This window comes from Saccopteryx leptura, chromosome 3, assembly GCF_036850995.1.
Source record: "Saccopteryx leptura isolate mSacLep1 chromosome 3, mSacLep1_pri_phased_curated, whole genome shotgun sequence".
Lineage (NCBI taxonomy): Eukaryota > Metazoa > Chordata > Mammalia > Chiroptera > Emballonuridae > Saccopteryx > Saccopteryx leptura.
This window is the reverse complement of record NC_089505.1, coordinates 225,650,275-225,665,303: the sequence shown is the minus strand read 5'-3', so window position 1 is coordinate 225,665,303 and position 15,029 is coordinate 225,650,275. Positions and strand designations below refer to the sequence as shown.

Genomic DNA, 15,029 nt, shown 5'->3' with positions numbered 1-15,029 from the left:
CCACACACATCCCCCTGCATGAAAGCCAGGGCACCCTGTGTCTCCTGTCTGTGTGCTCGGGTCCCATTTCATCTTGTAACTTGGGAAGTGAATGTTATTCACTGTCAATACTTTTAAACATGAGGAGAAAAATTGTGATATTTGCCAAACTGTGTCAGGGCTTGTTTTTTAGTGGGGATTTTTTTTTTTCATTTCTTTTTTAAAACCTTATTTGTGCTATTAGTGATTTGGAAATGAAAGGTTTGTTCCCATGTTTTACAGCCAAATATTTAAGAGGTAAAAACACGGTGTTTCCCCAGACAGAGATATCTTGCAGATTTCCTCTTAAAAATTAATCTTGCTTCTTGCTTTGTCCCCCAGCACATTCCTGTGCAGACGCTGGTGAAGTTCATGGTGGACATTGCCCAGGGAATGGAGTACCTGAGCAACAGGAACTTCCTTCATCGAGACTTAGCAGCTCGAAACTGCATGTAAGGGTCCTGGTGCATCCGGAGGGGTTGACTACACCGGGGGGGGGGGGGGGGGTTGGAATGGCCAGTTACTGTTCCAGTAGGAGGAGGGTGAGGTTCTGGAGATGGAATTCCTATGGCTCTGATGTGTGCCTGGTCTTGTGCTCGGAGGTTTTCACTGTCTCCAAAACATTTTCCTGTGACTATGTTTTTATTTTTACACTCATGACCTAGGAGGGTGGGGTAAGACCCTTGTCATCCTTGCTGGTAGCCATCAGCTGGCTGTGGGCCCAGTTATACATGCCAGCTAATCATGAAGACAGTAATAAAAGTCACAAAAGTCTGCCACTAAGTTCTCGTGATGCTGCCTTGTGAGCATGCTCTGTCCTATGGACACTCCGGCCAGAGTGGCAAGGACCTACCTGAGAACTTTGAGCCCAAGCTCTCCCTGCCTCTTCACCCTGCCCAACAGAGCCATGAGCTGCTGTAAATCTTCAAAACAACAACTATGCCTTGATATTATGTTTACTGTTTCAGAATGGGGGAATGTTCCTTAAATGTGTTGCTTTTATTTGCTTTTCCTGGTTGGAGAGGTGACAGTGGGGTTTGCCATCACTCGTGACCAGCCCCACCCTCAGCCCCCTGCCACTGTCACCTCATTTTTGAAAGCCCAAAAGGGTCTTGTTGTTGTTTTTTATTTAAATAATTTTTCTACCACGGAGGAAGACCTATGAAAAAAATTTTACCCCTTAATTCCTTCATGTTTTTCCTACAAGGTAGGGTAGCCAGCGGTCAGTGTGCCCAGAACTCTGGGTGTCCCAGGACATGGGACATCCAGTTTTAAATCAGTGTCAGGTCAACAGGGACAAGTCGTCTCCCTCTTTCTAGACCACTCATTTCTTCTCTTCCTTCTCCTTCTTGTCTAGGATCTATCTTAACAAATCAGGCTATAAATGTGATTGTATCACTTTAGTGTTCTGAATAACTCTTCAAATACCACCTGCCCATCTTTGCAGGGAGCCCAAGGTCCCCCTCTTATGGGATAGTCTTGCCTTCCTCACCCAGGCTGCCAGGAGCCTCCCTTGATTCACAGAGCCAGTGCCGCTTCTAGACTTTAGGCAGGAAGGCTGCTAGGACACTCATTGAGTCACCAAAGTCCCTGGATTTGAGTTGGACTTGTGCTTCTGCTGTACAGCTAGCTCCTCTGTCCCCTCCACAGGTGGCCTTATCACCACACAGTCCAAAGGGTGCATGGTTCTGTCTCTCCCAGCCTCCCTTGCTTGCTCTGCTGTTGGTCCCCAAGCAGGACCCTCACAGGCTGGCGGGCTTTATATCTTTGGGTTGCTTACTGTGCGTGTTTTCACCTGCATGTGGCGCAGATGCTCTAGGACTTTGCCTGTGATGTCGCTGAACTTGACTCCTTTTCTGTAGGCTGCGAGATGACATGACTGTGTGTGTCGCAGACTTTGGCCTCTCTAAGAAGATTTACAGTGGGGATTACTACCGCCAAGGCCGCATTGCCAAGATGCCTGTGAAGTGGATTGCCATAGAGAGCCTCGCGGACCGAGTCTACACCAGTAAAAGTGACGTGGTAGGGACAGTTTTGATTCGGGATGTTTAGTGTCAGAGATGAACCACGCTGAATGAAGTGACCTCGCTGGTGTTGCCAAACATTTTACTCTGATAAACTGCGGATTGGGAGTGCGCTCACATCTCTCTTATTTATTGCTGGACACTCTAATTCAGGTGGCACCGTTAATTCTAGGGAAGTCTCCTGGCAGTCAAAAGATCTGTCTTTGCACAGGCCCTTAATTTATTTCCATTTTTCTTTGCTACAACATAGTGACTTACCACTGCTAAGATATTTCATTTTCATACTAAATTCAATAAATTCATCCAGTGGCTCTAGGGGACAAAATGCTCATAAAAGGTTCTGTGTAGTCATCCCCTCAACCAGAGATGAGCAAGAACACTCGATGACAACAGTGGCCCAAGCGAGCATTGACATGGCGGGAGATTCTATCTGCCTTTGTCAGACTTCCTGGAACAGCACTATTAGAAAATGGGAACTGTGATGCTCCCACCCGCGTTACTACCGTGTTGGGAGAGCAGCGTGTCCCAGACATAATTGTCAGCTTTGTGTGCAGCCATAATGGCTTAAAGGAAATGACCTTTCGGAATGAAAAGGTCCATTCAGCTGTTCTAAAAGACTCACATTTGAACTTCTTGCCACTTTGTTTTCAGTGGGCATTTGGCGTAACCATGTGGGAAATTGCCACTCGGGGGATGACGCCCTACCCCGGTGTCCAGAACCATGAGATCTATGATTATCTTCTCCACGGCCACAGGTTGAAGCAGCCAGAGGACTGCCTGGACGAACTGTGAGTGAGCTTCTTGGTGTCACCATGCAACCTACAAGGGCCAGCCAGTGGGTCTTCAGAGACCTGGGGACACACAGTCACAGGGGGAGGGGACACATTTAGCTAGGCTGTGTGCAGAGGTGGCACAGCCAGGCCAAAGCCCTTCCAGGTGTGAGAGATGGTGCATGCACCTGTGCAGTGACCCCACTTTCTCCAGGTCTGCGGGCCTCTCTGAAATGCATCCTAGAAAAATGGGTTGACTTCATAGTACATGTGGTACCTGCAGGAGCATCTACCCTCTTGTGCTGCCATCATCCTTCTCTTCCTGTTCAGCATTTCAAGCAAACAAACCACAATAATGTCCTTAATCAGGAAATTTAGAAACCTGAGCCCACAGCTCTGCGCCAGGCTGGTCATCAGAATTGAGTGGGGGATATTCTAACAGTGCAGTTCCTCAGCTCTATGCCTGGACATGTCTTTCGAAACAAAGTGGGCCCTTAAAACTGTCTGGACCTGACCAGGTGGTGGTGCGGTGGATAGAGCATCGGACTGGGATGCGGAAGGACCCAGGTTCGAGACCCCAAGGTCGCCAGCTTGAGCGCGGGCTCATCTGGCTTGAGCTAAAAGCTCACCAGCTTGGACTCAAGGTCGCTGGCTCCAGCAAGGGGTTACTCGGTCTGCTGAAGGCCCCCAGTCAAGGCACATATGAGAGAGCAATCAATGAACAACTAAGGTGTCGCAGCGAAAAACTGATGATTGATGCTTCTCATCTCTCTCCATTCCTGTCTGTCTGTCCCTATCTATCCCTCTCTCTGACTCTCTTAAAAAATAATAATAATGTGCCTGATCTGTGGTGGTGCAGTGGATAAAGCGCCGACCTGGAAATGCTGAGGTCGCCGGTTCGAAACCCTGGGCTTGCCTGGTCAAGGCACATATGGGAGTTGATGTTTCCAGCTCCTCCCCCCTTCTCTCTCTCTGTCTCTCTCTGCTCTATCTCCCTCTCTGTCTGTCTCTCTCCCCCTCTCTCTCCTCTCTAAAAAAAAATGAATAAATAAAAATAAAAATAAATTTTTAAATAATAATAATAACTGTCTGGGAGACCAGGTGCTCAACTTGGCGTGAGAGCCCCGTTCTGAAGGTGCACAGCCCGTCCCTGACAGGCCTCTCTTCTCCAGGGTGGGTGGTATGGGGAAAGGCCAGGCCGACGGGTCACAAAGGCCATGTGCTGCCTCCAGCTTCCCACAGGGGAAGCCATTGCAGCTTACTTGACCCCTCTGTGCCTCATTATCCACCACAGATAAAGTCTAGTCATATATTCCTCAGGGGTATTAGGAAGGTTAAAGGAAGTGTATAGAGTGCTCAGCCCACAGGAGGCACAGAGCAAGTGTCACATCGTGGTGCCAGTTAGTAACAGAACATCATTATAGACCAATCTGCCCAAACACCTTGCTGACCTTCTGAATAACTTTTTGTGGCATTGCCTGGAGCTGGTAATGTGACTCTTCCTAGAGTTGAGTCGCTTTCCACATAACAGGAGTTATATTTTCTCCATATTCAGCAAGATTTTACCATGTTTTCCTGAAAATAAGACAGTGTTGTATATTAATTTTTGCTCCTAAGGACGCGCTAAGTCTTATTTTCAGAAGATGTCTTATTATTCCATGAACAAGAATTCACATTTATTGTTGAACAAAAAATCAACATTTATTAATATACTGTAGTCATGTCATCATAAACGTCAGCATAACCAGCCAAACTGAATTCCATCAAGAATTTCTTGTGACTATTTCCATGTACAACAATCTACCCTGTTTCCCCCAAAATAAGACAGTGTCTTATATTAATTTTGCTCCTAAAGATGTGCTAGATCTTATTTTCAGGGGAGGCCTTATGATTCTAAGCTTGAAAAAAATTGCACTAGGTCTTATTTTCGGGAGATGTCTTATTTTCGGGGAAACAGGGTAGAACCTTGGGCCTGCATAAGCTCAGTCTTGGAAGAAATGGGTGGGCATGTGTGGGGACACTTCTGCCACTGTCACACATGCGCGTGCGCACACTCACACACAAACCCTTTTTGGCCCTGCTTCCTCACACGGGGGAGGGCTAGGTGAAGTGGTATGTAGGCCTCCCAGGTCTTGTCCAAGACAAACAGAAGGAAATGTTATTTTAATTTTATTTTTTTTAACAGGAGAAAATCAAAATTTTTATCATTATCTTTGTTTTTTATTAAATGAGAGGTGGGGAGGCAGAGACAGACTTCTGCATGCTCCCCAACTGGGATCCACCAGGCAAGCCCTTTACCAGACGGAGCTCTGCCTCTCTGGGCCACTGCTCCATTTGCTCTGCAATTGAACTATTTTAGCACCTGAGGCAAGGCCATGGAGCCATCCTCAGTGCCTGGGGCCAACTTTGCTCAAACCTAGAGTCATGGCTATGGAAGGAAAGGAGAGAAAGAGAGTTGGGGGTGGGGAGAAGAAGCAGATGGTCGCTTCTCCTGTGTGCCCTGACTGGGAATTGAACCTGGGACTTCCACACACTGGGCCGACATTCTATCACTGAGCCAACCGGCCAAGGCCAAAAATCAAATTTTGATATGTGGGTATGGGAATTCACATAAGCATGAAAATTTTCAGAAGGAAACTTTATTGATCAGAGCTTTGTCCTGCTTGGCAGTGGTGGCTATTGTTATTGTGGTTGTAAATTATTAAGAACAAAAACAAAACATGTTAAGTCTTTAAAAACATTCTGAAATTCTAATTAAATTAGATTTGGGGTTTCATGGTGGTTTCTGACAGGGCCACGTGAGTGAAGTGTTTGCTTCTGAAAAAGGAGGAAGCTGTTTTAGCCAAACAATGTTGAATGAAGAGTTTTGTGGCCATTTCTTTCTCAGCTTCTGTTGTGTGCTACAGGCAGTCGGTATTTGCAGTGACTATCTGGGGTCTTAACAAGGTCTGAGCTGGGTCACACTGTGGTTTTTCAATGTTTTACTCAGAGTTAAACAAAAATGCTGACTCGGTTTTCTGTAAAAAATTTTAGTTGAGAGTTGCAGAGTCAGCACATGCCGTGTGGCGGGGTGGTCAGCAGATCAAGTGGCCCTGTGGCTTCCCCCCAGCTGGCTCTGCACCTCAGGCTTGAACCAAGACCTCCTTCTTGGGTCCCCGTCATGTCTGCATGCTGGTCAACAAAGAGGACTCTGTTTCCATATCTGGGGCATTTTCTTTTAAAAATGAGACACACTTCTGAGCTTCTTACTTCCACTTGCTGTCTAACCTTAGCTGAGACAAGTTCACCCTGTGTTACTTGCCCGTTGGTCTAATTCTGAGAAATGTAACGATGTAAGTAAGAGAGTGCATTTGTGCCCTTCTCTCTGAGGCTGCCTCTTCTCACACTGTCACCTACCTCCGAGTGACCAGGCGGCAGGCCTGTTCCCCTGGCCCAAGAGGGTGCTCTGCATGAGGTCCATGTCCTTTCTGTAGGACATTTCCTCAGCTGAGCTGGCCTCCTGGATGTAGCCTTCAGACCATCTCCACAGCTGACCACTGTGGTTCACTGGCACTTGTTCCCTCTTCCTCCAGTGACACTGGGAAGCCACCTTGTTCTTTCTGGGTCTCATCAACCAGCAGATGTCCTTCAAAGTCCCCTGCCCTCTGATCCCACCTCTAATGCCATCAAATCAGAGAAGCCCAGGCTGGGGGCCTGGCATCAGCTGTTTTTACTCCCTTGTCACATATGAGGAGGTGTTGACAGTGACGTCACAGTGTGAATAAGGACCTCAGCTCACTCCCACCTTCCCTCGCTCAGAAACCCTCCTCTACTTACTGATCAGTCCCTTTGCTTCCTTCTGTGGCAGCTCAGGCCCCAGGAAGGAGAGCAGTGGGGGCTTTCCGTTGGCGGAGCGTCAGAGCTCAGACCCTGCTCGGCTCTGTGGAGACACGGGCAGTAGTGATGCCTGCCTCTCAGGTGTCCTTTCTCTGAGAAGATGTGACGCACTCGGACGTCCTCAGAGCCAGGGAAAAGGGTGCCCGACATATACGCACAAAATTATAAATCTATAAATTTTATAAATGTCTGTGGTTGCATCTTAACTCCTTTTTTAAAAGAAATTGTGTTAAAAATGCACAGGATATAAAGTGTACTATCTTCACTGTTTTTAAGAGCACAGTTCAGTAATGTAAGTGCAGCCATCACCACCGTCATCCCCAGAGCTCTTTTCATAGAAAACTGAAACTCTGCCCCCATGAGACAGCAATCCCCATCCTCAGCCCTAGCGACCTGCATGAGGACATCTTTTATAAAATCGCAACAGAAAAACAAAAATGACCATTTACAAAGGCAACTTCCAAACAGTTTTTTCTTTCCTTTCCTGAGATTGAATCAGTGACCATCCCAGCCCTCCTCTTACTGACCAGAGCCGGGCCCTTGCTGTTCACCTTGGTCCACCACCAAGGAGTTGCCATTTGTAGGAGCAGCTTAGACAGTGTACATGCTATCGTGTCTTCACAATTATATTTATATTGTTACATATCTGATAACGTATTGAGAGTAAAATAAAACTTAACTTTGAAAGAGATGTTGCTACCATGTTATATGAAGAAGAACATAGATTATGTCAGCGATTTTCAACCTTCTTCATCTCACGGCACACATAGACTAATTACTAAAATTTGGTGGTACACCAAAAATATGTTTTTTGCTGATCTAAACAACAACAAAAAATAGGCATAATTTTGATTCATTCATACCAGACAGATATCATGTTGGCTCTTGTCATTTTTTAATTTGGCAATCTAAGGGAAAAAAGATCAGAGTCCCTGATTAAATAGCCAGGTATTGCATGTTTTAAAAATTCTTGCAGCCGATGGGTTGAAAATTTCTGGGTTATGTAAACACTTTCTCCTAAGACACGGAATAAGTGAAGGTAAATTAAATAACAGCGCCTTCATGGCCCAATGAAAAGGCCTGTGTGGCTATATGGATGGAATTCCTCCAAGCTCATCTCAGACTGCAGACAGTCAAGGCTCTGTGGAAAACAAGAAAACCATGCAAATCAATTTATACCATAAAAACCTCAAAAATAGAAACAAAAGCTGTTTTCCAGGTCTCATGACCGTCTCATGGAGATAAAACAGGGAGAACCTAAAAGCTGAGCTGACGTCCAGGTGAGAATCGGGCTCCTCAGGGAAACACGCCTGCCGCGGGGATGTGGGGAGCTCGGTGTCCTGTGCGCGGGCACAGTGCTGGCAGGTCCCGCTTTCCAGAAGCTCGTGCTTTGTGGCTTTTTGTTTGTTTTTGTCTTTTTTTATTTTTTATTTTTTTAGAGAGAGAGAAATATCAATCTGTTTTTCCACTTATTTATGCATTCATTAGTTGGTTTTTATATGTGCCATGATCTGTTCAGGGGATCTAACCCACCATCTTGGCATATTAGGAGGACACTCTAACTAACTGAGCTATACGGCCAGGGGCATGCCTTGTTGACAGAAGCTGAAAAGTAAACAAATGCAGATATTGATTGTCAGACATCTACGTGAATGAGACCTATCTGTACATGTTAGTAGAATTAGCCAAAGTCCTACATGATGTGATTTCAAGTGAATATGGGAATTGCATGTTTCTGTTCACAAGATATCAGTAATCTACAACATGTGTCAGATGATTAACATTTGGGTCATTACCCTATCCAGCAATATGAATATCAATTTCTCAGAGCAAGAAAGAATCCAAATGAAAGGGTCATATAACTCACTTTTCCTAATTCAGTCATCTCTTTGTTTTACTCTGCTAACATCAGTGTCTCTCCTCTCTCTCTCTTTCGTTTTTTTTTTTTTTGACAGAGACAGAGAGTTAGAGAGAGGGACAGATAGGGACAGACAGGAAGGGAGAGAGATTAGAAGCATCAGTTCTTCAGTGTGGCACCTTAGTTGTTCATTGATTGCTTTCTCATATATGCCTTGACCGGGGGGCTATAGCAGAGCAAGTGACCCCTTGCTCAAGCCAGCAATCATGGGGTCATGTCTGTGATCCCACGCTCAAGCCAGCGACCCCATGCACAAGCTGGTGAGCCCACACTCAAGCCCGAAGAGCCCGCGCTCAAGCCGACAACCTCAGGGTTTTGAACCTGGGTCCTCCACATCCCAATCCGACGCTCTATGCACTGTGCCACTGCCTAGTCAGACCCCCTCCTTGTCATTCTTAATTGCACAGAGAATGAGGACATACCCCAAAGGGAGTCCTCCATACAGAGTGCAGCAGAGGGAATCATTAGGAGCCCCAATTGTAGGACTTGTCCAGCCAGAGGCCAGTTCCCCTAATGGCCCCCGCAGTCCATGTAGCCACACAAACACCCAGTGCAATGAGGCACATGCTCTCTCACCACCCTGGCCCTTCTAACATAGCTCTCTGGTGACAAACCCTGTTTGATGGTGTAGAACAGGACTGGACATGCATTTTCTGTAGAGGGCCAAATAGTAAATATTTTTGGCTTTGAGGCCATATGGTATCTGTTACAACTACTTAACTCTTTATGTGTGGAAGCAGCCATAAATAAATGTAGCTGTGTTCCAAAACTATTTACAAAACAGACAGTGGGCTGGATTTGGCCCATGGTGTAATGCAGGAGGTCCAAACCCAGAAAATGTGTCTGGTGTTGCTGTGGGATCCCAAAGAAACCACAAGAAGGACCAGATGGAGCAGGCATAACCTTTAGTACTTACATACAGGGGCAGCACCAGTGATGGCCGGTTGGTGGAAGCTCTGTGCTCCTCTGGGTGGGGCCATAGTTTAAATTGCTAAGCTCTGCGCAGTTACTGAAGCGAAACTCTTGTCTGTATGCAAGCAGGCAGGTGAGCAGGGGGTATAGGAAAGGGTACCTGCCTGTCTTGTATTGTCTCTCCTTGATACAAATCTATTGACTCAGTACCATTGTTCTTAATAAAAACCTTAGTTACAGTTTTACTACCCTTCATCTCATTGCTGTGGTCAGGATCTGTGAGGTGAGGGAAGGGCCACGCCTAGCATCAACGCTCCACATAGGCCATGGTCTGTCCTGTATTCCTGGAAAGAGGAGCATTCTCACATACCCATGGAACATTAATAAAAGTTGAACAAATATTATGCCCACATAAAACCTTAGTAATTTCCAAAAAGTAAAGTTAGTGTGGATTACAATGTGATAAAATCCAAGACAAGGTGAAAACAAGGGGTGGCCTGCAAGGAGGGCTCGGAGCGGCAGCAGATCACTCCTTTCCTCTACTTGCAGGTATGAGATCATGCACTCCTGCTGGAGGGCCGAGCCCTTGGACCGCCCCACCTTCTCCATATTAAGGCTGCAGCTAGAGAAGCTTTTGGAAAGTTTGCCTGATGTGCAAGACAAAGCCGATGTCGTTTACATCAACACACCGTTTCCAGAGAGTTGTGAAGGCCTGGCAGAGGGCCTGCCACTCGCTCAGCTGGACCTGGACATCGACCCAGACTCGATCATCGCCGTGTGTGCGTCCAGCGCTGCTGTCAGCGTGGTCACAGCACAGGTCCATGAGAACACACCCCAGGAGGGAAGGTACATTCTCAATGGAGGCAGTGAGGACTGGGAAGACCTGGCCCCCGCCACCTCAGCAACAGGGACAGTGGGAGAGAGCAGTGTTTCGCTGGAGGACAGGCATGTAAGGAACGGGGTCTCCTGGTCCCAGTCCAGCACGCTGCCCTCGGGGAGCCCTCCGCCCGATGAACTTTTGTTTGCAGACAACTCTTCAGAAGACACAGAAGTCTTCATGTGAGGAGAGCCAAGAGACATTCCCAAACCAGGGAGGTTCTTCTGCCTTAGACATCTGCACACACACGAGGTTTCTGACTCCGTCTTCCTTACCAAGTAAAAGCCAGCTCCAAAGCACATTGCTAAGTACATCATCATTAAAGATACATAATATATAGTTATTTAAAGAGAAAGATATATATGTATATGGTGGAGAGAGACATAGATATTATATTTTAATAAAAGATGCCTTATTTCATGTCACTTATCTTGCAGATTTTAAAATTTAAGCTTTAACAGCCTCATCTCTACAGCTACTCATTGATGTTAACATTTGCACAAGTTATTTTTTAAAGTTTTTTTCCCTGACTATTAAATGTAAAAATATTTGTAAAATGAAATGCCATATTTGATTTTCTTTTTGGTATTGTGAAAAATCTGATATTTTCCTGTTAATCATGTTTGATAAGAATGACTTTTTGATATTTAAAATTTTATAACTGATTAATTCTTTGATATGACTTCCTAATAAAATCTGAATGAGGAAGGATGTGCTGTGCTTCCTTGAGACTTGGAAAGATGGGTGGCAAAGGGATTCCCATGCCTGACCCTCAATGCACTTGCTCTGGCCATATTTGGATGTTTTTTTCTTTTCTTTTCTTTTTTTTTAATTAAGTGAGAGGCGGGAAGGCAGGGAGACAGACCAGGATCCACCTAGCAAGCCCCTTACCAGGCAATGCTCTGCCCATCTGGGGCCGCTGCTCCATTGCTATTTTAGCACCTGAGATGAGGCCATGGAGCCATCCTCAGCACCAGGGGCCAACTTGCTTGAAACATCCATGCCATGGCTGCAGGAGAGGAAGAAAGAGAGAGAGGAGGGAAAGGAAGGGGTAGATAAGCAGATGGTTGCTTCTCTTGTGTGCCTGACCGGGAATCGAACCTGGGACTTCCACACGCCAAACCAATTATCACTAGCCAACTGGCCAGAGCCGGATATTTCTTAAAGATAAGAAAAAAACATTCTGGAGAAACCAAAGGTGAAGGACAAAAAATATTAAAGGGTGGAAAAATACACTGTGAGTGGAAAGAATGGAAATGAATCATGTTGTAGAAGAGTGTCAGGCACTCGGAGGACTTCTCTGTTTGGGAGGCAGGTACGGCAGGGAGCAGGCATGGTGCCCAGCAGCCCATGTTTGCATCCTGGTTACTCTGGGTCACAAAAGCCATTGTTTCTTGAGCATCTGTTATGTTTCAAACACTTTATGTGAACTGACCCGTAGAGTCTGTGCATCATGACCATGGGTGCCAGGGCCATCGCCATGTGTAGGCTGTGAACTGAGGCTGCAAAGGTTGAGTGGCCTGTGGTGGCCCATACCTAGAAAGGGAAGGGGCAAGAGAATTCAGAACTAAGCAATCTGCTTCTGGCTGGTTCACAGCATGTGATTTGGAGGTCTGCTCCAGAGCCTCTTGACTTTTCAATGCTGTCTAATAAACACATAGATGGCACTTACTGTGTGCCAGGCATTTAGTCCTCATTTAGTCCTCATACAACCCTACCAGGTAGGAACTGGTATCTCCACAGATGAGCACCCTTAGGCAGGAAGAGGCCACCTTACTCTGCTTGTAAGAGCAGGAGCTTGATGTGGTCAATTGCTCCCTCAGCCTTCAAGGCAGCATCGCTGGGCCAGGCCTCCTGTCATCGTCTGGCCTGTTGCTTACCACTGTGAGTAGCCTCGCCGAGGCTACCACAGCCTGTGAAGATCAGTTCCTGTAGCCAGCCCTGGTGCCCCAGTCTCCAGTGTGAGCAGCTGCCCTGTTACTGTGAAGTGTTCCACACTAGAAAGTTCTGAGGGTAGGAAAAGAATCTGCTTTGTTACAAGAAATACTAGCATCATATTTTATCAGTAACAGAAAAAAAAGTATTTCTACTGATGGAAATTTTTGACTGATTGTTTAAAAAAATCAATAAAAATTTTAATATCATCTCCTTCTGCAAAGTTTCTTGTTGATGGTGACTATAAAGAATGTAATAACTCGACAAGACAAGATGGTGCTAGAGTAGACAGATGTATAAACATCCACCTCCCAGAAACAAAGTGGATTACAAACTACTTTTAAGAACTATCATCTGGTACCACCTCACATGTCGGGAGCCGATCAACAACTGCTGGCTGACAAGGTCACAGCAGGAGAAGACCCACAACTGCTGGCTGACAAGGTCACAGCAGGAGAAGATCAAAAACTGCTGATTGACAAAGTCATAGCAGAGAAGACCAATGGCTGCGGGTTGACGAAGTCACCCAAAGGAGAGACACAATGATACTTCCCCCTTTGACTTTTTGAATTAATCTGGCCTTATATCCCCCCTTTTCTGGGTGTGTGCTATTATTTATGGCACAGGGATAATAGTACCGTGCTTTCCCTGTAGATTCGTAGTGATTTCTTTGGAAATGAGACAGAGGGTGTGAGTTCCACAGAAAAGCCTATAAGCCCCTTGAACTGGGCTCATAAACATAGGACGCTGGCTATGATATCCCTCGTAAAGGGTTAAGTTTGTAGGAGAATTTCTTCTTATTAATCATGTTACAAAGAATAGATTGTGACTTGTGAATGGGTAGGAGGCAGTGGCTGTGCACAGAGCACCTTTCAGCCTTCACTTAATTCAACATTTTTCCTCCCTAGCCTTTTCATGTGATAGAGTAAAGAAACTTTCCTTTCTTCTTGCTTATTTGATCTGCAGATAGTGGTACACTCTGAGAAGAATAGAGTCAGAACTTAACTAGTGTTTAAATATAATAAATAAGTAATATTTGACTAGACAATAGTATCTTAGGTAAGGTATAGTAGAATGGCCCATTGTGTGGCCTAGGATGAGAGCTCAGTCGGCAAGAAAAGAATGTTTTACTAAGAGAATTGTCTTTTGACTAAAGGCAATTGCTAGGCTTTCTCAATGAGATGTTCTCATGAGATTTATATACTTTCCAAAATTCTTTGATAATGAGAGAAATGTAGGGGAATCCATAGAAGTAATAACAGTTAATGTCTTATGTTGCTACTAGGCTATCTTGCAAGTACACTCTGTATATCTTTGGGTGAAAGCTACTCTTAATGTTATGTCAATTTCTTTATAGGCAAGCCTTTTAGAATCTTGTGAGAAAAAGTAGGACACTGCATAAACTCAAAGCCATTTACCTAAGCAAGCAGTGGTCCATTGTTAGTCCTTAATGATTTCGTCTGCTAATCTCTCTCTGCCCCTTAACTCACAACAGCAGTAAAGTTAGTTAACTATTAGTACAAATACTTTAAAAGCTTTTACCGATGTTGTTATAATAATTCAAGTTATTTTGTACTTTGAATGATTTGCTACCTGGTTTGTAATTTATAGATATAAATGAACTTGTTATCCGGAAACATGTAAACATAGTGAAACAGAAGCAATGATTAACACCATGTAATTGTAACTCAGTGTGTGTGTATAAAAAGGGAGCTATACTAGCATTTAGCAGAGATGCCTGGCAGTAAATGCTAACCAGAGAATAAAGAGAAAGAAAAGAATTCGGCTCTCTCACTCGATTTCGCCGACGCCGTCTCCTCCTGTGGGACCCCTGGATCCCCCCCGGGGCTGGACCCCGGCACTCACACCTGTTAGATTAGCTATTATTAACAAGACAGGTAATAGCAAATGTTGGAGAGGCTGTGGAGAAAAAGGAACCCTCATCCACTGTTGGTGGGAATGTAAAGTAGTACAACCATTATGGAAGAAAGTATGGTGGTTCCTCAAAAAACTGAAAATAGAACTACCTTATGACCCAGCAATCCCTCTACTGGGTATATACCCACAAAACTCAGAAACATTAATACGTAAAGACACATGCAGCCCCATGTTCATTGCAGCATTGTTCACAGTGGCCAGGACATGGAAACAACCAAAAAGCCCATCAATAGATGACTGGATAAAGAAGATGTGGCACATATACACTATGGAATACTACTCAGCCATAAGAAATGATGACATCGGATCATTTACAGCAAAATGGGATCTTGATAACATTATACGAAGTGAAATAAGTAAATCAGAAAAAACCAGGAACTGCATTATTCCATACGTAGGTGGGACATAAAAGTGAGACTAAGAGACATTGATAAGAGTGTGGTGGTTACGGGGGGAGGGGGAAGAGGGAGAGGGAAAGGGGGAGGGGGAAGGGCACAAAGAAAACTAGATAGAAGGTGACAGAGGACAATCTGACTTTGGGTGATGGGTATGCAACATAATTGAACGACAAGATAACCTGGACATGTTATCTTTGAATATATGTATCCTGATTTATTGATGTCGCCCCATTAAAAAAATAAAATTAGTTAAAAAAAAAAAAAAAAGAACTATCATCTGGAAAAACCAACTTTGGACTAAACTAAGAGGACTCTTCAACCAAGGAACACTGAAGAAGCCACACCGAGACTGGTAGGAAAAGC

At 45.0% G+C, this 15,029-nt stretch overlaps 1 protein-coding gene across 3 annotated transcripts in view; it reads left to right on the top strand.

Moving 5' to 3' along the window:
- The window catches only part of MERTK (MER proto-oncogene, tyrosine kinase), a 119,261-nt gene extending 108,152 nt beyond the window's left edge, over window positions 1-11,109 (top strand). For all 3 annotated transcript variants that reach the window (XM_066377743.1, XM_066377742.1, XM_066377744.1), the window contains exons 16-19: window positions 361-470; window positions 1,881-2,040; window positions 2,694-2,830; window positions 10,068-11,109. In XM_066377743.1, coding sequence (XP_066233840.1) covers window positions 361-470; window positions 1,881-2,040; window positions 2,694-2,830; window positions 10,068-10,581 — 921 coding nt within the window. In that variant the 3' untranslated portion in view covers window positions 10,582-11,109. The remainder of the gene's footprint in view (window positions 1-360; window positions 471-1,880; window positions 2,041-2,693; window positions 2,831-10,067) is intronic.
- The last annotated feature ends 3,920 nt before the right edge of the window (window positions 11,110-15,029 follow it).